This window comes from Peromyscus leucopus, chromosome 8a, assembly GCF_004664715.2.
Source record: "Peromyscus leucopus breed LL Stock chromosome 8a, UCI_PerLeu_2.1, whole genome shotgun sequence".
NCBI lineage: Eukaryota > Metazoa > Chordata > Mammalia > Rodentia > Cricetidae > Peromyscus > Peromyscus leucopus.
In genome coordinates, this window is record NC_051085.1 from 48,685,741 (window position 1) to 48,707,165 (window position 21,425).

At 49.9% G+C, this 21,425-nt stretch overlaps 1 protein-coding gene across 1 annotated transcript in view; it reads right to left on the minus strand.

Moving 5' to 3' along the window:
- Ezr (ezrin) overlaps positions 1-15,956 on the minus strand; it is a 44,144-nt gene extending 28,188 nt beyond the window's left edge. Inside the window, exon 1 of the mRNA XM_028860317.2 lies at positions 15,824-15,956. Coding sequence (XP_028716150.1) covers positions 15,824-15,835 — 12 coding nt within the window. The 5' untranslated portion in view covers positions 15,836-15,956. The remainder of the gene's footprint in view (positions 1-15,823) is intronic.
- Between the last annotated feature and the right edge of the window lie 5,469 nt (positions 15,957-21,425).

Consider the following 21,425-nt stretch of genomic DNA (forward strand, 5'->3'; position numbering starts at 1 on the left):
TCAATCTTGTTGCTCAAGTTTCCTTTGGGCAATGTCACTGAGGCACTTGAACTTAGCTTAAGATTTCTCACTCCCTTTTGTTTGTTTTGGTTTTTTGAGACAGGGTCTCTATAGTATGTAACCCTGGCAGCCCTAGACTTGATTTATAGACCAGGCTGGCCTCGAACTCACAGAGATCCGCCTGCCTCTGCCTCCCGAGTGCTGGGGTTAAAGGCGTGCGCCGCCACGGCCAGTTTCTACGCTCACTTTTGCAGAGTAAGTGCAATCGCATCAATACAAGCTCTGACGTGGGGATCATTCTAGACTGATTCCGCCACGCGCAGTCACGTGACACAGCCTTCAGGGAGCAGGGTGCAGGTGAACCATCTCCAGTGGGTTTTCTTCTCCAAGTATTGGGAATGCCATGGAGCAGAAAGGAAATTCAGAAAGTGGCATCTGAATGTTCGGATTTCAGGCAGGGGGTTCGGTGGTAAGACGGCACCCAGTTATCACACCTGTCTGGACTCAGAGCTCAGTCTGGGCCCAAGATTGTGCTGAGGCCGGCCTTCCTTATCAGTGCAAATGTCAGCGCTGTTTTCCAACATTCCAGTCAGGATCGCCACTTCAGCAACTTCTAACAACCTTCACGAACTTGGGGAGGACTTTGGACATGCTTGGAAATTGTCGGGATAGGAAGTGGACGTAGTAACATTCTCCCACAGAGGGAGGAAGGGGGCGTCACGGGTGACATCAGATGAATGCTCACCTGCTGCTTCAGGCTACTTGATTGGATAACGGAACCAGGTCCGTATTTTCATTTTCATGTCGAGTCAATGCTTTTTTAAGAGCTTTGAGGAAATATAAAAATCAACCCATTTGCAATGAGCAATTTGGGATTTCTATCATTCACAGAATTACACACAAACATTGTTGTCAAGTTTTAGTTTATTTTAGTTTTTTTTTTTTTTTTTCAGACAAGGTATTGCTACATAGCACAGCTGGCCTCGACTCACAATCCCCCTGCCTCAGTTGAGGATTTCAGGTGTGCACTGTCATACCCAGCTGGTTTTAGAATGCTCTCAACCACCTCAAAAAGAAAGATGGTGCATACTAGCATCACCCCCCTATCATTCTTAAGCCCCCAAACCTTGTTGACCGATCACCTATTTTTCAGCTCTATGATTTGCCTATTCTGGCTCTATCAGATAAATGAAATCTCTTGTCTGTCGCTTACCACATTTAAGATCACCTCTGTTGTGCATGTATTAGTACTTCATTCCTTTTTATTGCCACATGACGTGCCACTATGTGGGGACCCATCCCTTCCTCGGTCCACCTGATAAATGGCTGGGTAAGCATTTTATTTGTTAGTCTGTTCCCTGTTGCTTTAATGACTGCAGACAGGACAGCTAAAAAGCAATGTCACTCAAACCAGACAGACTATGTATGGTCAGCTTGACGGAACAAAGACAAAAGGAGACTGATTTTCAAAAACTAAAACATTTAATTCAGCTTTTTTTGAGTTTGAGAATCGAAATATTCCATGTTCTTGGGACGGCAAGACTAGCTATCCAACAAACGGGCCTGACCATAGCCACATACAATCCCACTCCACTCCTGCCCCACTTTACCCTCTGTGGTGGGCAGGGTCAGCCCTTGGGACTGGGTGGGCTGCTGAGCTGGGAGCTGGGAAGCTGTGGTCTGCCCCTCCAGGGCAGAGGTGAAAGACAGGTTCTCCCTGGGTCCTGTCTCCCTAGACAGAAGCGAGGCTCAGTCCTCAGGTCTGCATCTCACTCCAATGATACTGTTCACACCACACTCTGACATTAACAGAATCACCCCCCCCCCCCCCCGCGCACAACCCTAAGGGCCTGCTCCTCCTGAAGGAGATATGCAGAAATACACTTTCTATGGTGTCCGACCTAAGGAGGAAACCCAAGCCACAACCTTTCCTATGGGTCTAACAAGTGTGGCCAGCTACACCTGAATACTAACCTGGGTGTTCCTCTGGGATGTTAGCCACATTGTAGCAGGTATCAGCCCAACAAATGAAACACTTGCTTCCTAGGCCCTGGGTGAGACAGGGCTGTGCATGAACTTATGTCCTCTACCAAGCTCAGGGGTGAAGTCAATGACATGCTCACGGGAGAGAGCTTGACATGGTGAAGGCTGCAACTTCTCAGCTGGGACTAAAGTACCTGCTAACCATGATCTGCAGGGGTGGTGGGGGGGGTGAGACAGAGGGGCCTATATTCTAGTCCTCGGGATGCTGGTACCTTCTCATCTTCGATACAAACCACCCTCTCTGCAAACGCAATGTCATTTTGGAGCATCTGCTAAGACACAGTGGCCAGCTTGTACCAACGCTGGCTAACAAATCACCAAATTCTGTAAAATATTACCAGTGACTTAGCAAACCTTAACCACCCTCCTGTGGAAAGGCAGACTACAGACCACAGCAGGGGGACAGTTTCTGTGGCTTACTGTTGGATATTTCTTCTCCCTCCGAATACAACCCCTTTGGAAGCCATCACAGCAATGGCTAGTTAAAAGGGTTTTTTTGGTGTTTTATTATTATTACTGTGTGCCCGGACCCACCACAATGTCACAGGACCATTCACTGTGAAGCTGGTTTTTGCTACGCGCCCCCCCCCCCTTTATGTAGGCTCCAGGGAGTGATCTCACATAGCCAAGCTTGTGCACAGCACCTTTACCTGCTGAGCCAACACCCCTGACACACACACACACACACACACACACACACACACACACACACACAGAGCCATCCTCCCCCTCACACACATCACTGCAGGGGCCAATTGTTAAGATAACCTTGTTTCCATCTGTAACAACATGACTGCCCACATCTGCACTGGGGCTAACTACGGTTTATATATGCATAAAGTCTATAAATTTGCTGCAGTGGCAACTCCCGGGACAGTGTTTTATACTGTTACTATTTCTGGAAGCAATTATTTATAATGCCCCCCAATTCCATGAAGCTACCCCTTCTTTTGGAGAGGGCCAAAGCAAGAACTACTAGGCTGAACCAGAGCTGAACAAACTATCGCCAGAGTATTGAGGAGAGAAGTACCACAACATGGGGGCCCTGAAGACAGGGCTGTTTATTTAGGAACCTCACACTTGTTACAACGCTCACGTGCTTGCCAATCGAGCCTTGGCAGTGCGGTTCTTCCCCAGACCTCCTGCCCACAGCTAGAGCTGAACCCGGACATTCAAAGGCAGGCTGGCAGACATCTAAGCTCCAGCTCTTGCTGCCAGGCGTCCTGAACACTCTCGCTGCTGTGTGGAGAAGGTGGGGACAACAGGACTGTCGCACAGTAGGGATGAAAGAGCCCCTCGGAGAGGCTGCAGTCCGTTTACACCAAGCTCTCCATCAGCGCTCTTAGGAAGGAAGACTGCCGTATGCACCAGGAAGCTCAGCCTTGGGTCAATTACTACAAAAAAACGGTCCATCAGGCAAGCGGGAAAATCTGTACACATCACTGTCTCTAGCAAAGCAAGGCAAAAGACATCTGACTAGGATGCATGTCTTCAGAATAACAACATCGTTTCCGTATGATGAGCTGATACTAGGGTATGTATCTTTTATTGCCTAATAACAATAATAAAATCCAGTGTCAGAGCTGACAAGGGTCCACTTGTCACTCAACCAGGGAGCCGCGCCACAGAGGTCAAAGTGCTGGTCAGCAGTACTGTTGCCTGACTTTCCCAGGAACCCTGAGCGCCAGTCACCCCACTCACGGAAATATGAAGAAGTCATCGAGACCTGGTGGCAACATCTGGAGCAGGGTCAGCACTTCCACTGAAGACTCTGTTCTTGGGGACAGCTGTGGCTCCCCAATAATAAGGTCAAGGGGCAGGGGGATTCAAGCGGGGCTGTGCGTGGAAGGGCAGATTTCCTGGTGGTAGCATGGATTAAGGCTAACCCACCACCAGGCGGATGCCTCTTGATCAGCACGTCTTGGCTAGCGCCTGCTCTTGCACTAATCACTAAGGAGAAGCGGTGACCACAGAGGTCAGAGCCAAAGGAGCCAGCCTGGCTGCATGAAGAAGCAGGCAGCTCCCTCTCTCTAGTTCACGGTCTTCCTCAATGTGAGTGTAAATTCTAAATCAAGTAGGCGTCTAAAGTCATCCCTTCAACTTTAAATTACAAGCAGGTCTGGCAAAATGGAAGTTGCCGCTTTTTTTTTCCCCCAAGATTCATGTCTGCTTACGTCCACATTCACAACTGTCTACAAACACCTTATACCTGCACCCTGGGATACTTGGATACTTACAGTATATTTCAACATGACCAGGACAGCTTTCTCCCCATTTAGTGTGAAGCATAATAAGCCATGCCTTGTTCATCCCTGGTGTGTGCACAGCCAGCCTGATGTGGCTTCCCAGGAACATGGCAGGTGTACCCCTCCTTTTACAGATGCCAAGTGCACTTGAAGGAACTCCGTGGATAACTTTAATTACGAAAGCTAACATAGCGTCCTCCTCACTTCCCTTTCCAAACTGTTCTCACTACACAGCCGCCACCACTAGACTACACTATCAACATTAAATCCTTAATACTGCCATAGGTACTGGGCCTGGAAACTACCTGGTAACTGTTTCCCGGGCAGGTTTCCGCCCTGTAACATAAACGTGTGTGTTTTCACTAGAGCTACAACAGTGACAAGGTTAACTATTCTGTAGGTGACTCTGAATGGCTACCACTTCCTGCCTAGGAACTCCCAGACCTCACTCTGTGTGTGTGTATGTGTGTGTGTGTGTGTGTGCGCGCGCGCATGCACGTGTGTTGTGTCTTGGTCATCCTTCAGCCCACCCCCATGCATGTGCACGAGCATCGGCATGTATCTGCCTATCTCTTTGTTTGAGATGGTGGTCTCTTTAAGTACCTAGTCAAACCTCAAAGTCCCAATCCACCTGCCTCAGCCTCCTGGGCAGCATGCAGATACCACCTGCCTGGACTGATAGTCAAATCTTTTTAATACTCGAGGCAACTGAGCCCCAGATGTCTAAAGCAACCTTCTCAACTTCTGATACTCAAAAAATACTTCTATTTGTATAGCCCTTATGTTTTATTTTTAAGCTTGTCTCTAGGCCAACGGTTTTAGGCTTCTGAATAGAAAAGTCTGTATTACTCAATTCCAGAGTGAAAACGGCGAACAGCTCAGATGAACTAATGCTTTCCCATAACTTCGAGAACATGTAATGAAATCTCAAGTTCTTCTCAATAGCTCCTTTCTGCCTCAGAAAGTAAGCCACTTCCTGCCCCCAGACCCACTTCCTGTCAGACCAAGGCTGCTTAACAAACACAAAGAGCGGACAAACCAGTCCTGTTTGTACTCATTATGATCAGGGGGAAAAAAGAAAATCTGACCTTAGAACCAGAAAGGAACTTTCTGAGCGTTCACATTCAAAAGAGGGCTAGCTCCCTCTGCTTCAAAACCTGGCTGGAACAGGGAGTGCTGAGCCCTCCCCACGGACCTGCAGACAGCAGAGAGGGAGAAGAGACGGACCGTGCGCAGACGGACCGTGTGCAGAGCGACCATGGGCAGAGAGACCCCAAGGACCCTTTCTGGACAGCCGAGTCTACGGCAATGCCGCCTAGTGCCCGGCACCTGTAACTTCTCACACGGTTTGTGTGTGCCTGTCTGTAAGTGGGTACATTTCTTCCAGCCTGGGATTTCCATGGGAATCAAAGAAGAATTCTCAGAAACCACCTCACACAGGGCAGGGTGGAGAAATGACAGAAGGATTTTACCTGCTGCTAAAGAGAAGCATAAATAACTCACACACCCCTCTGTCCACCAAGGCAGACAAAGTTAGTCCTCATTCAAGGGCACTTTCTCTGTAGCTAATAAGCTCGGAGTCTGGATCGCATGACATCTGATTTCAGTTTCACTAGCTGCTGTATCACACATACTTCGGCTTGGACGCAGCTCACTGAAATACCTGCCTAATTAGACACACAAATTGGAGAGCCCCGTGGAGACAAAGGTAGGGACGGCCAAGATGGCCACTACACGCTACGCTGATTTTTAATTCTCGGCTCACAGAACAGAACATAGGACACGAAGGGCCTGTAGACTAAACCCACCTGGAATGTACTATTTTCTTTGTAAATTTAGAAGTCTGTGAAGACTTTTCTTTTCCCAGCCCAGTGGAGGAGGAGGAGGAGGGGCCGGGAAACAATGGAAGTGTCAGATCGCCCTGATTTCTTTGCTAACCTGTTGTTCTAGGGACTGGACCATAAAGCCAACCACACTGAAATCCAGTGTGATTTCTGAGACAAATCTGCCCTAGCTCAGACCACATGAGCAGGAATATTTTGCAGTTTAAAGAACATTTTTCCTATAAGAGGCTTAGATGAGGGTTATTTGAATTTATGCCTATGAAGTCTTTTCTTTAGCCTTTAGCAATTACAGCCAGTCAGTCTCCCAACAGCTTTACTTTTCTTAAAAAAAAAAAAAAATCCACTGTAAATTGGTACGTTTGTAAAATCTGCTTGAACAAGCAAACTTCAAAAAAGTTTCTATTTTTAAAACTTCTCTGTTTCTGAAGTTATATTAGGTTAAACCAAACTCTTCAATTTGCATGTTGTCACAAGCGAATACCACAAAGGGGTTATGTATACAAGCACTTGACTGGGGGTAAGAACACGGGGTTGTACACTTTTCAGCCCTTGTTACCACTGACAACCACCCCCACCCCACCCCCACCACCGGTATACTCCCTCCCCTCCCCTCCCCCGCCTGTCCTGCCTCTGGCACCAAGACACCCCCTTGGTGTCTCCACTCAGCCACACCTCACGGTTCATGATGTTCATTTTCAAGTCTGATAAAGCTGCTGGTAAAGACACCGTCCTGGGCCACAACCCCCTCCCACCCCAAATCTCCAAACTACAGCCTAACAGCAGTGGGATCACTGGAACCAACAGTGTGTGGGTTCCCATGTCAACTGCAATTTCTGATGCGAGATCACCTTAAAAATATATGTGTTGAGGGGAGGGTGAAGGCCCAGGTGCCATGACACCAGCTATTCATTTGATCAGCACACACAGGTCACCTAAGCACTGTGACACCTCTTCAAGACTTCATGGAGAACCCCTCAGCATACCGAGGCTCCGGCCAGGGACAGGCTCCCCAAATCAGGGGCGTCACCATGTTTGGATTTCCAACTGGAAGAAGGCGCATACATTTTGTGAGGAAATGAGGTGAAGAATTCTCCCCTTTTCTGCACCTGTAATAAGCTTTGTGTGCCTGTTTGTGTCTGTGTGTGCAGTGTGTGTGTGTGTGTGTGTGTGTGTGTGTGTGTGTGTGTGTGTGTACTCGCTTGCGTGGCAGCAAGCTCCATTACCCACTGGGCCATCTTGCCTCCTTTCCCATAACAAACTGTAAAGATGTAGACGCTCCTATAGACAACCGAAACAGTCATAACAAATAGAAGGAAATCTACAGTGAGACGCCACATGAACTTCCTTCCTATTGTGACACCAGACTCCCTGGAATGCTTCACCTACTGGGAGGATGAATCTTGTATATTTTAAGGACCTCCAATCCTGTCCACCCACCCACTTCAGCCTGCAGCCCCATGGGTCCTTTTACGGTTGTCTGTCCAACGCCAACTCATACATTTTGCTGCCCTGCTTCTCGCCACTTCCACACTGTCCTCTCCAGCCAGCTTCTTAGGAAGAGGCACAGTTGTCCCAACACTACCTCCCTGGCTGAGGCCTCCTGAGGAGGCTCACCCGAACAGCAATGCTCTGCGTACGCCAGGACGGCCACAGCATCTCAGTGAGAGCACTAACAGCCAACGGATCCCACTCTAGGCTGTGCTGACCACGTCATCTCCAGACCGTCTCCAGACCGGTGTTCCCTTCAGGAGCATAGAGACCAAGGCTGGATCCCTGCCAAGACACACTGAAGAGAAACCTACAGAGAGCCACCATGGAGACACAGGCAGACATTTCTCAGCCAATCTCTCTGACCCACAGCACCTGAGAAATGACGGACGTGGACGTATCTCAGGGGACCCAGAAGATGTTGGTATACACCCACTACCAAATCTAGGTGAAAAAGTTTTAGAGGGATGTCCTTCAAGACAGTGTTCTGTACAGGCTCAGTGACAAGGAAAGTGATTTACAAGAACAAACAACCCATCACATCTTGCCCACTCTGGTCACTTCAGCCAACAAAAATCAAACAAATGAGTAAAAGGTAACTCTAGCCCGTGACAAAGCTGAACACAGGCAGTAGCTGTCTGTCTGCTTTCCACATCTTATTAAGACTCCCTCTCTACCCCTCGACCCCAATCGTGTACCAACCCTTCTTGGGAACAGCTAGGTCTTACCCTAGGGAGGGGCAGAGGGACCACTGCTCCCCGAGGCCTCTTGGCACAAAGGCTATCTTAGGCCTGTGCTAACTTTCCTCGGCCTTTGGCCACTATGGGAGGGTGGGGCGTATTCAGGAAAGGCTAGAATGCGCATCAGATGGAAACTGGTCAGCCGTGATGTGTGACTATGTAGGGGTTAGGAAGGCGACGGTGATCCAGTCTCTTAGAAGGCCATTGATTGTTAGCCGGGGTGCTCCCAGGACCTGAAACCCCGGGCCCGGTAGACAGACACTGTATGCTGGAGGGGTGTGAGCAGGACTGGCCACGAGAGCAAAAGAGCAGAAGCAAACTGTATCTGCCGCCTAGCTCAACGGGCTCTCTAAATTAGAGGGAAAAGGATGAGCACTATGGGACAGGGACACTTGCAATTATAGGAGAACTCTGTAGTTGCAAGCAGAACCCACCAGGGTCAGGCACAAAGCCGAGTATGTGAAACACACACACACACACCACACACACCCCTATCTCCTCGGCCGTGTAAGTTGGCAGGTAGGTTCTTGTTTACAAGCTCAGAGGAAGTGAAAGCACCCAGTGAGAGGCAGGCTCCCACCAGACTCTACCATCCCCTAACAGTCCATAATGCAAGAATGTAAAGGTCTTTCTGCAAGCAGATGCTTTTGTTTGTTCTTTGAACCGTCTGACCTCTCACTGCACATCCAGCAAAGGCACAAACAAACAGGCATCAAACCTCAGGACGGGCAGAACCAAGGTCTATGAAATAGAATGAGGAAGACCAGGGGTCGGTGGTCGCTCCCGCTGGGTTTCATTTTTAAGTTTTCAAGGATAAAAAAGCAACTCATTTATAGACATTTCCCCTTCCAACTCAAATATCAGGTACAAATTGCTCTCGGCATGTGCCAAAAGTCTGTCACTAGACAACAGCTTAGGAGGTGACACACGATACGGCCACTCTCCCTGTGAAACAACGGCCGTCACGGGCACCAGCCTCGCTAAAATAGAACCTCCGCCCCAACCCTGCCGGCCCTCCACGACAGTTTTCCCAGCAGGGGTCTGTGCTCAGGCCGTGCACCGAGACTCTACGGACAAAAACAGAGTCTTTGTTTTATGAGAACGGTTTTGTGGAAACCAGAAGCAAAAGGAGTGTTCCTCCTTCCAAATATTGGCCTAGTCATAAAACACACACAAGCCTCTAACAAAGGCTCAACAATAGTTACCTTTATCCTGGAAGCAAGGGATTGGCCCTTTTCTCTGTAAAGGCCCAGAGGGTAAATACCTCGGGCGTTGAGGGCCTTATTTGGCGTCCACACGTATGGCTTCAGAAACCTAAACACATTCTTAGCTGGGATACCTCAGGAAAAAAAACACTGGCTTCTACGCAATGGTTCACCTGTGCCTTCGTTAAATGAAAACAGAGACCTCCACCATCTACTTACTGTGACGAGTATCCCCCAAGCAAGGCAAGCAACAAACAGAAGTTCACAAAAAGCTAGGCCCAAATCTGCTGTGCCTGTGCTGACCTGTGGGGCCCACTCAGTGACACCCGGCCGCCCCTTACTTCCATCAGAGAAAGTGGAGTTGAAGTTAGGATTTTTTTTTTTTTTTTTTGGTTTTGGCTTTAAAGTTTGTTCTCTCAAATACATTAAACTAAAAGGGCAATATGTTCATGAAGTTATCCTTTCCTTTGAAACAGCATTACCATCTATCTATAGCACATAAAAGGACCTTACTGAATTAAAAAAAAAAAAAAAAATGGAACCAGTCTGAGGCCAGACATGTTCTCGGCCCTCAGCCCGGATCCCTTATCTGCCCCCTAGCAAGTGGCCAACAGGTGGGGGAGGCGCCCTGGCCCGCGTGCTCCTGGTCATTCTCCTACCTCACTGTGTATGACCTTTGCCCACACTCACCTTCAACATTAGAACTTCTCCCAGGCAAAGCCCCTGTACCAGGCCCACGGTGGTACCCGACAACTCACCACACCCAGGAACCCGAAATCTCAGGGGACTCTGATAACAGGAGATATGAGAGAGGGGATTCGGTTTTTGGACTGAACATTTCCCGCGGCTCTTTCCCTGTGACGTCATGGACAAGCTTGACCGAAACTCCACTTTTCACTGAAAGTCTACACCCAGAAGTGGACCTGAGAGCCACAAAGCTTGGAGTATGTGAGATTAGCTGTTTGAACTCCGCAGATACAAGTCTTGCCTCACCGTATCCTCAGTAGATCTTCTGCACTTAAATCCTTTTTTACTCAAGAGGACAAACCGAGTTCTGCGGACGCTAAATGTCTTGTCTAAGAGCAAGCAGTATAGTTGAGATTTTTGTGGTTCTCTGCATTTTATTAGAAAATAATGCACATTAGCCATCTGTTGAATATCTTAGTCAAAAGTTTCTAAGTCATAGTGTAACAGAATGGTTTTGTTTGGTCCTTTAACCTTCTTTTATATATATGAGCCTGCATATCATACAGTACGGGGGAGGAGGGGTGTTCCAGAAGAGGCTGCCACATTTCCTGCCATGTGGGTGCTGGGAACCAAGCCCAGGTCCTCTGCAAAAGCAGCAAGTGCTCTTCACCACTGAGCATCTCTCCAGCCCTACTGTGGTTATTTATCAAACTCTTGGGCTGGGGATATAGCCCAGCACACACTGGGTGTGATAACACAAACCTGAAACCCCAGTCAGTACCTGGAGTTGGAGGTAGGAAGAGCAGAAATTCAAGTCATCCTCGGCTACAAAGTGAGTTCTAGGTGGCCTGGGCAACAAGAGAACTCTCCCCCCAACATCTAAAATACCATCTTTACTCCGGGGCCAACAGCTATGGCGGGCAAGCGTGTTAGGAGGATGACAAGACAGATCTCCGGGCTCTTCCGCAAGCTCTTCATACTTCAATAGTGATAGCGCAAATTAAAAACTAGTTAAGAGTCAATGGGAAGTCCTCGTGTAGTTAACGTTGAAAAGAAAGAAAACTCAGTACGTTTTCCTGATTTTAAAAGCAGACTGCGAAATGTAGCTGTTTCATACAGGACAGTGGACTCATCCAATGACCAAGGAGACCCAGCCCACTGAGCCACACTAGGGATGGCCCAAGGGTCAGAGTCACAAAAGTTTCGGTCTCAAAACTTAAGGATTACAACTCACTAGGTGGTGCTGTTTTCTTCTCCCTAGCTAGAAACATGAATCAAGTTAGTCTACATTTTGTTCAGAAATCACAATGTTATCGTTTATGACAGCAACCGACAGAGGCCAGTGGGGAAGGAATTAGGAGAGAAAGGAGCAGTCTCCAGGGATGAGGGCCCCCCACCACCCCCAAAAACAAAGAGCCCCTGCCAAACTAAGCTCTGCTCCTGGACCCCATGCAAAGAGAAGCCCTATCACTGGCTTGCACCACCTTGCATCAGAGCTAGCTAGCATCGTCGCTCTGGAGTTAGAGGCCCAGCCTACTAAGGTCCTTTGCCACCTCAGTCACAAGCCAGAGTCCAAAAAACGGCAATATAAGGTCCGAGGTCAGGCTTTAAAAAAATAAAACTTTTTTTTTTCCAACTTTATTAACACATACAAAAGCAAGTTCTCAACTGTCCAATCACTGGTTCTTTCCCAGCACGCAGTCATCTGTGCAAGTCAGAACCACCTGACCCAGCCCTTGTGGTCCTGTGTATCCAAAGCTAACAATGCTCTCCACTTTTTCCTCCCTTGGTCCAGGCTGCCACACTCTCTTATGCCACTCACCATGTGGCTCCTGCCAGGTCAAAACCTGAGTCAAGATTAAAATGCCAGAGCATGGCTGGACAAGGCACAGCAACCAGGCTCCAACGGAAGCCTAATTCCTTCACTTCTGAGCCAGGGTGCTTACCCCCATCAGATACCCCTCTGCTCCTCACTGCTCAGCACTCCTACCCACAACGGCCAGAGTCACAGCTCAGCATTTCCTGTGATTACTGCCTGCCCGGAAACCAGACTATGAATCCCAATAACAGGGGTTTACGTCTGTGTCTGCCATCCAGCGCCTCAACGCCTCCCAGGAACTTAGCAAACGTCTGTTGAACTCCTGGACGAGCTATAAATATTCATCACGCCTTATTGTGTGATGACGGCAGATCGGTAACCCTAGCCAGCATTTCTCACTGCCCCATGCCAAAACCTTAGCTACCTAATTCCCCATCTGTCCTGGGTGAAAGGGATGGGGGTAGGGAGCAGCATGTCCATGTGCTCTTCTCAATGAAGGGGTGTGTGCATGCATGCACGTGTGCACTTAAAGCCTATCGGTGTATTCATTAAAAATCTGTCCCTGTTAAAATATCAAGTGAAAAGCAATATTCCCAAAGAGGTAAAGGTTGTCTCAGAAATTATCTTGGAGCATGCATGAAGCCCTGGGTTCAGTTCTTAGCAGCAGGGCAAAACAAAGTTTTAGTTCGCAGTAGATATTCAAACACACTTTCGAGGCCTCACAAAGGGTAAATAAACCTTCTCCATTAGAAAGGTCCATACCACCCCTTTGGACTCGAGCCTGGTTAAGGCATCTTGGTGCCGCAGAGAGGCAGTTCCCCTTGAAGCTCTGAGATATCTGAGATGGTGGCGTGAAAGGCAACACCCTTCTCTGAGACTAGCCTGCAGCTTCCCACCAGACCAGGATAGCAGGTTGGGGAGAACAGAGAGAAGGGAGGGAAAGAGAGGAGCTCCCTCCCGGGCCACCTTGCCTGAAAAAACTGTGTAGCAACTGCTTCCTGAACCGGCTCCTCACACCAACCCCACCAGGATCTCCAAGGAGACCACACAGCCTCCAGTCCTGACACAGGTGAGCAGAGGCCCAGGTGGACTCCAGAGCACCGGAAGTCCACCAGTCCAACCAGACGGAGCTCCAAAGTGACCGTGGAAAATCCAAGAGCAGACAACAGGACACAGCTGTCCTTCCTTGAGTACCAGCCCCCTCCCCAAAGCCTTCCAAGCAGGATTCAGTCAAAATTTGGTCCTCTTCAGGGGATCCCAGGTTTCCCCCACGCCTCCCCCCACCCAGAGGCTGTCTTAACTGTGGCGTTTTACTGGGGAATCTTTCCCTCTTTGAAAACACGGTATGGGAGCGCCAAGCTCTGGTCTGTGTCTCGGTTGGAGAACCAGACTGTGAATCTCCACAGGAAAAGAACCATGTTGACCTCTGTGCCAGGCACCCTGCTTGCTGAGCGAATAAACAAACAGCCAACCTTTTAATAAGCAGGGTCTAGCTATCATGTCATGTGCACTCTTTTATGAACAAAGCAGGCTCAGTCTGGAGAAGAACTCAACCACCGTGTGGAAGGTCAAAACCAACTATTTAGATGTTGTCTGCTGTTGACCTCAGTCGCCTCTTAGTGCAGAGCAGCGTCCGGTCTCACTGAAGCCACCCAAGGAAAAGCTCCTTTTAGGCTTTAATACAATCAATAACCTTTTGTTTAAAGGACATACCTACAGTTTGCTGGTGGAGGCTTCATGTAACATTTACCCAGGCAGGAAATAAATAAACCCCACCCCACCCCCACCCCCACAACAATAAACTCAACCAACAAACCCAGTTTCTCATTAACAGCCTTGGAGAAGGCCACCATCAACGGTCCACCCCTAACATCCTCCCCTAGCTGCAAAGGGACAGGAAGGGATTTCCTTCAGCAAGCATGCACCTTGCACCTGGAAGAAGTCCTCTCAGCAGTCTGGAAATGGTTAACTCTGGCTATTGTGGACAGAGACTTCAAAAAAGTTACTCTGTTACTGAAGCTGATCTGCACACAGCTTACTGGACAGTTGATCGACTCTCTACCTCTTCAGAAGTAGAGGTTCTTACCACAGGAGACCTTTAAACCAGGACAGATGTGAAACACACCAGCCATTTAAAAGAGGGGGACAAAGAGAGAGACCCTTAAAAAGGAGGCAGTTTTGACACAGTGCAGTGTCTGGAATTATGAACACTTTATCTTAACGGAAACGAGACAGGACAAATAACAAGATTCCGTCCACAATAAGGTCCCCAGAACACCCAATTCACAGAGGTAGAATAGTAACAGTGATTGCCAGGGTCTTGGGAAAGGGAGACTGTTGCAGGGTAAAACAGTGAGTGATGTTGGGAAAATGGACGACAGTGATGGTTGATTAACAACATATTTAATGCCACTCACCTACACATTTAAAACTAGTTATAAAGATAAATTATATGCTATGTAATCTTATAATTAAGAAAATAAAAAGAAGAAAAGAGAAATTACAGTTTGTAAAGAGAGAAGAAAAAGGAGCGACTGGGAACAGGCTCCTGTTTTTTTTTTTTTTCTTTTCTGGGCACTATCTCTGTATGTTTTAATGAAATCAAGAAAACCACACCCGGAACTAATGTACTGACCACCCCCCAGCATCCGCGCGGCGCCTGAGCAAGACATCCTGGGCCAGTTTTATACCACAGGCACTGTAGAGTGAGGATGAGTCACTTTTGAGTTTGAAATGCATTTTGCGTAGGGTCAAAATACTCTCTCATGAATTACTCAGACCAAAAATTACATTGATGTCTGTCTGGATCTATTATCATTTTAAGAGTAATAAGATTTCTAGGGAAGAACCTCCCCCTTCAGAGAATATAAAATGTAAAAGTAGTAAAAACAGAGAAGCCCTAGAGACTAGGAATAAATTCCTCTTATCTTTGTGGTTTTTACTAATCTTGATTATTTTCTTCATCTCAACTTAGAAAACAGAGATATAAAACTCTCCCTCTATCCAGTCGCCAGGGCCCCCCGTGTTAACGCAGGTAGAATATATTACACGGAGGACCCGCTTTCTAGTTGTTTCTCCCCAACCCCCAACCCCGTCCCGCCAGCAATCTCAACACAATCAGATTCAAGAACGGAGAGGCAAGCACGCAGCACGTTAATTAGCCCAAGTTCACGACGACCAGGGCCCAATGAACCTCCTTATCAAGCCTCTGGGACCGCCTCATCTGCAATTCAGGTCCATGGCTAACCCTCTCCGAGATAGGGATCCTGCTGCAACCAGCAAAAACCCTGCTTAGCCCGGCCGCGCCTCTCTCCAGAAAGGGCTGAGACCAGGCTACCCCAGGCACAGAGCCTCCCTTCTTTCAAATGCCCTTCAAATCGCCCAGGAAGGTGTGGGTTGCAAGTGGTTTCGGTCGCTCGGAGGAACTGGGCGGGCAGGTGTCGGTCGTAAGAAGCCACCCAGTCTCCGTGCGATCTGCACTAGTTAAGAAACTTCCAAGTTACATTAGCAGACACTTTTCAAGCAGCCAGAAGACCCAGGAGCGGGGTGGGGGCAAGCCAGCGACCCAAAAGCACCGGCAAAGGGGACTAAAGAGTGCCACAAAGGCGTCAACAGGTACCGAGAGGGCAGCCGGCGCCCTTCACCAGAAAAAAAAAGAACTGCCTAGCAGCCGCCCCGGCAAGGTGACTTCCCCGGGGGAAGCCAGCCTGGCGCACGCCCCCTCCCCTGCTCCTCAACAGCGACGACTTACCGGCTTGGGCATTTTGGCTGGCTGGTGGCTGCGCGGGTCCTCGGGGAAAGTCGGCTGTGCAGCGGCAGCTGAGACGCGTCCGGAGCTGGCAGGCGGAGGGAAGCCCTGAGCGCGCCCCGCAGCCCCAAGCTTAAGAACCGGCCGGGCGGCGCCGGGTGAGTCACCGCCCAGCCCGGCGCGGGGCGGGGCGGGGCGCGGGGGCGCGCGGGAAGCGGGGCCGAGCACCGGCGAGTTTCACTTCGTGTAGCAACCGTTGCCCCAGAGCTGAAACCGCAACCGCGGGACTTTTTTTTTTTTTTTTGAGAAACACTTTTTTCCTCCCCTTTTTTTCAATCACAAACTGGGAGCGGCCGGGAGGGGGCGTGTCTACGCGGCCCGCGCTGCGCCCCGGCTTCGGGAAGGAACCTCCCCACACCCCCGCCCCGGGACAGAGGGGTCGTACGGTGGCTTGAGCTCCACTCTCCCCCTTTGCCCCCCACGCGTGGGGACCCCATATCCGTGCACGGGTGGTCCCTCCGTCCCCCCGCCCCTCCGGGGAGCGCACGTGGCGGTGCACCGAGCGGGGCGGGGTCCCGGGCCGCGCCCCTTCCCCTCCGCAGGCTCGCACGACCCGCGAGGTGTGCCCGCCAAGATGGCCGCGGCCCGGCGGGCTCGGGACCGGACGGGACGGGACGGGAGGGGACGGGACGGGCCCCGGGACCTCCCTCCGCGCGCCCCCGGCTCACGACTCCGCCGAGTCGGGTGCAGCGGGCGAGCGCGGAGAGGGAAGGTGCCGGTGCTCCGCGCTGTCCTGAGCGGAGTCGAGCAAAGGCAACTCCACGTGGTGGGGGCGGCGGCCACCAGGCCGTTCGTGGGTGGGGCTGCCGGGTCTCACTCCGGTCACGGCCCCGGGTCTCCGTGCGCGTGGCCTGCGCAGCCTCCGAGACGGAGACGCGCGTGGAAGACCCCATCCCCGCGTGCCTTAGTTGTTAACTAATTTACAAATTAGTTAGTCTTACTAGACTAGTCTAGCAAAAGGCCCCCCCCCCGCCGGGGGGGTGGTCGCCTCTGAAGACCTAAGAAGTACTTCTGAAGGTTTATTTTTTTTCTAATAGTTCTCAAAGAGGTGCCTCCCGTAACACTCCAGGGCACTTGTACCCTGGTGATCTGTGAAATTTGTTGGGCTGTGATTAAGATATTGCTTCTCAAAGCCTGGTTCAGAGAGAGCGTTAAGCCCCACCTGGGACTTGAGAAGGTGGTTGGTGTTGGGCGAAGGTTTGAGGTCCGAGCTGCTCCCGAGTAACTTTCCCCGTGCAGACTTGGGGCGGGGGTGGGGGACTGGATGGGTTGATGCCTGGCTTTTCTTATCGGCAAAACTGCCCGATTTTATGGCACCTGTTCCGAGGGGTTGTAATGAGGATTAGAGGGATCGAATGTGAAATGCACTCAGCTCCATTCCGGGATAGAGAGTATAACCAGTGACCAAGGAAAATTTCTCTGGGATTCCGTATCCTAATTTGTAGAATAGGGAACCGCAGAAGCAACGCCCACGCAGCTGCAGACTTCAATGAAATACACACGCGAAATTAGCAGTAGTGCTGGATGAATAGTAATACCCAGGCTGTTGTGGGTCACGTGGATCCTAACTGCATGTCTAGGCATGTCAGGGGCCTGGCCCAGGGAGGCCGTGGCTGAGACAGCCTCCCATCAGTCAAGTCTACTCCCTTGACAGATGGAATTCCTCTTTTCATTAAAATGAAAATCTTAAAATGAATAATAAAGTATGGGAGATGTTCAGATTACCTACAGCAAGAGATCTCAGATCGGGCAGACTCCTAACAGCCTCGCTGGCTGCCTTGTTCCCCTATACCTTGGCAGTGCCTAGGCATCTAATCCAGTGTGGATCTCACTCCGTTTACAGTTTGAAATAGCGGTGGCCTGAGGCCTTTCGAAGCCTTTCTGAACCTTGCCCTACAGAGGAATTTTGAAAGATAGCCTGTGTGGTGTGGTAAAAATAAAACGATGACGGGGTTTAGAAACCAACAACAGAAGCTGTATTCTGTCTCCAGCCCTTTCCAGCTGGTCACTGGGCAAGCCATACAACCCAGTCCATCTCCTCCTTGTCCCTAAAGTAAAGGTGATAATATGTATCTTGTAGAATCCTTACTCTGCTGAGTCAGACAAGGAGAGCACACTGTATATTCAACGTATACATATTCTTTCTTGCATAAATTAGCACCACAAAGCCATACTTTGTATATGGTTTTCTCATGCATCTCCCGTTACTATAAACCCTAAAACTTAAACTTAGATGTCCCTGTACTCGAAAAACCTCCCTCCAATAAAGCTACATGTCTAAGGAGATCTTTAGAAGGATGTTTCAAGGGTCATTCCTTTTCTCCGACTTAAACCCCCTCAGCCCAGACCTTGCCTGAGTCTGAACTACAAAGGCAGTCCATGAGACTGTCCAGGGCAGTGGTCTGGAAAGCTGTGTCTTTAGCAAACCCTCCTATCACCCCCTCCCCACCCCCCACTCCCGCTGATGGTGATACACATGTAACTTGTCTGACTTGGGGAGTATGAACAGTAGGACCCTGATGTGTGCTGCTTACCTCATATGTCCCTTTCTTTACCCTTTGTGAGGCTCTGACCCGTTATCAGAAAGTAGTGTTTTGCTAACAGGATGATCAGTGCTCTGACGGCAAAGAGAAACCAAGCGGTGTAGCCAGGGCTCATGGATACAGTCCCGATAGCTTTTCCTCTGGCCGTTTACTCTGACCGAAACCATATTTTAGGTCTGCTGCTTTCCAGGCAGGGGAGCGTGATCACGTCTTCCTCTGGAGCCAGGAGAAAGACTCTGGGCGCCTTGCTTGGAGTTCCTGGGGCAAGGGTAAACCAAACCAGACAGGGCCCTCCCTGGCCATAGGTAGTTTGAGAAGTCACTTCCTCTGACATACCCTTGATTTAGCCTTGCAATCAAACCACCTGGGAGCCTGTCTCCACACAGGGGCTGCCCTAATCTCAACCAATTAAGACAAGTCTGCCAAAGACTGCCAATCTCTAGCTTTGAAAGGACAATCAATAAATGATAGGGAAACAAATCTATGTAGAGTGCCCTTGGCCAACCAGGGATCTGGGTGCTCCTTCAGCATTTAACCTTGCGTGAAAATTAAAGAGGGAGCTCTGTCTGGGCACAGGGAGACAATGTAAGGTAGGGAAGTTCCAACATTGGCAATACTTTGTCACGGTAGTGTCCCCCGGGTCCTTTAGTGCCTCCTTTCTAGGACTGAAATATTTCTTTTAAACACAACCCCAGGGTAAGCTTTATAAGATTGTGTTTCTCCATGGCACATTTCATTAGCTGAAACACAATCTTACAAAGTCTGCTCATGTAAATTCCTGATAGCACTGAAATTCCCTTTCCTCCTTCTGGAAGGGCCATGGGTCCCTTCTAAGCAAGTGGGTGAGGGTGAGTAAAACAACACAGGATGCCACTCAGCAGCCTGAAGGGTGCCGCTCAGCAGCCTGCAGGGTGCCGCTCAGCTGTGTCCAGGAGTGTGTTACATCTAGAAGCGTGGTAAGGAGTTCTCCGGGACAGTAAGCCAGGGTGTGTCCCAGGGTCAGTTTTGGCAGCACAGCTTGCTAAGAAGAATGCTGCCCATGGCTGTTTTAACAGTTTTTCTCATTGAACAGTTTGCATAAATATCCTTAAAGGTTTTATAGGAAAGAGTACTAATGATCATACTAGTTGTTTGGCTAATAACTCCCAGATAGCATATCTTCTGATATTATAATATTCTCTTGTCTTTTAATCATTTTCCCTTTGTCTTGAAAAAGAAACATGTCTAGCTTAGCCTGTGGTACAACTAGGAGAAGGAGGAATCCCAAGTCAGACCTGTTCAGATACCCCCATTTTACGAGAACGCAAGCTGAGGACATGAATGAATAGTTCTCCCTCCAATAGCAGACTTCCCTGTCAACACTGCCATTTACGTCTGGCTTGCTGATTCCCGGGGCCACACCTCCCCGCCTCACCTAGGACACATTTGAACACCACCCCAAATGTTCTGTTCTTAGGGTTCCTGTGTTCTCTGCCCTGCCTTCATCCCCCCCATCCAACCCCCACCCAGCCTTTCCCACCTTAGGGTAGCCCAGACCAGGCCCTTATCTGGGTACACTGCCTGCCTTCCTAGGTCATTTCATCAGTTCCCAGGGCTTCCGTCGCATAATCAACTCTGACCTTGGTTTCCCCAGGGCTCTTGATTGTTTCAAAGGGGTCCCCATTCCTCAAAGCCTTCCCCTACCCCTTCTCATCGGACACCCTTATCTAGCAGCCTTGCCTGTTCTGTCCCCCAGGTCTCTACCCAGAGGCCTGGCTCTGGGGAGCACTTCCCGGCCAGCTTTTCACCTGCAGGGCTCCCTTCCAGCCCATGGTTACTCCGTAGCTGTTAATGTTTGCCCCAACAAAAGCCAACACTCTTGCCTGGCTGGTTTGCTGACCAGGCCGTCAGCACTGGCGCACTGCCTGGGACCTGTAGATGTTGGGGCAATGTATCATAGCAAATGAACAGTCACTACTAGTTACTGCCAAAGCTGGGTTCTCAGGTTGGGTTACCTTCCTTGCGCTATCCCGCCCGTCTGCTGGGGTGATGACTACCCGTGATATGGTTTACCTAGAAGTCTTTTTCCTTAACCACCTTGACTTCCCAAAGCGCTGCCCAAAACCAGAATATTAGCAACACTTTGCATGTGTGTTCCGAGGTTTTCTAGGTGCCCCTTGAAGTCCATGCCTTACAGTGTTCATTGTGTTCTCTGCTTCTTCTTTGGCCTGTGTGTGTGAGTGTGTATATGATGGTGTGTGCAAGGGGTGTGAGTACGGGAGTGACTGTGCCGTGGTAGGCATAGGAGGATCAGGGGACAGCCTCGGGTGTTGGTCCTCACCTTCCACCTCGTTCAAGGTGTGGTCTCTTGTGCACCACGGCCTCAGTCATGCCCGCTGGCCTGTGAGCTTCTGGGGACTCTCCTCTCTCTATTTATCACCTTCCTGTGAAGCACCCACGAGATCGTAGACATGTGCTACTCTGTCTAGTGTTACCAGGGCTCTGGGGTCCAAACTCAGGCCGTTACACTCCTGTGGCAAGTGCTTTACCTGTGAGGCCATCTCCCCATCCTCATTTCATGTTTTGATTGTCCTGTTGTTGTGGCCTTCAGGCAGGTCTCTCGGAGCTCAGGCTGCCCTTGAACTTGCTTTGTGGCTGAGACTGACTTTTTGAGGTGTTGACTCTCCTGCCCCCTACCTCTCAGGGGCCAGGATTGCTGGCTTGTGCCACTCTGCCTGGTTTTATGGAGTGCCAGGGACTAAACCCAGGGCGTCTTGCACACTAGGCAAGCACTCTGCCAACTTAACTACAGTCCCAGCCCCACCACTGGGTTCCAATAAGCTTGATGGGCTGCATAGGGGACCAGAAGACCAGGTGTCAGGTGGGTGGCTGCTGGTCACAAAGGCAGACGATGATACTAAACAGACACCAGTTTAGAGCTCAGCACCTGGGCTCACAGGTGCGGGCACATTCCTCAGGAGCTCCCACGGCATGCAGCACAGCTTGGGAGTGGATTGACAATC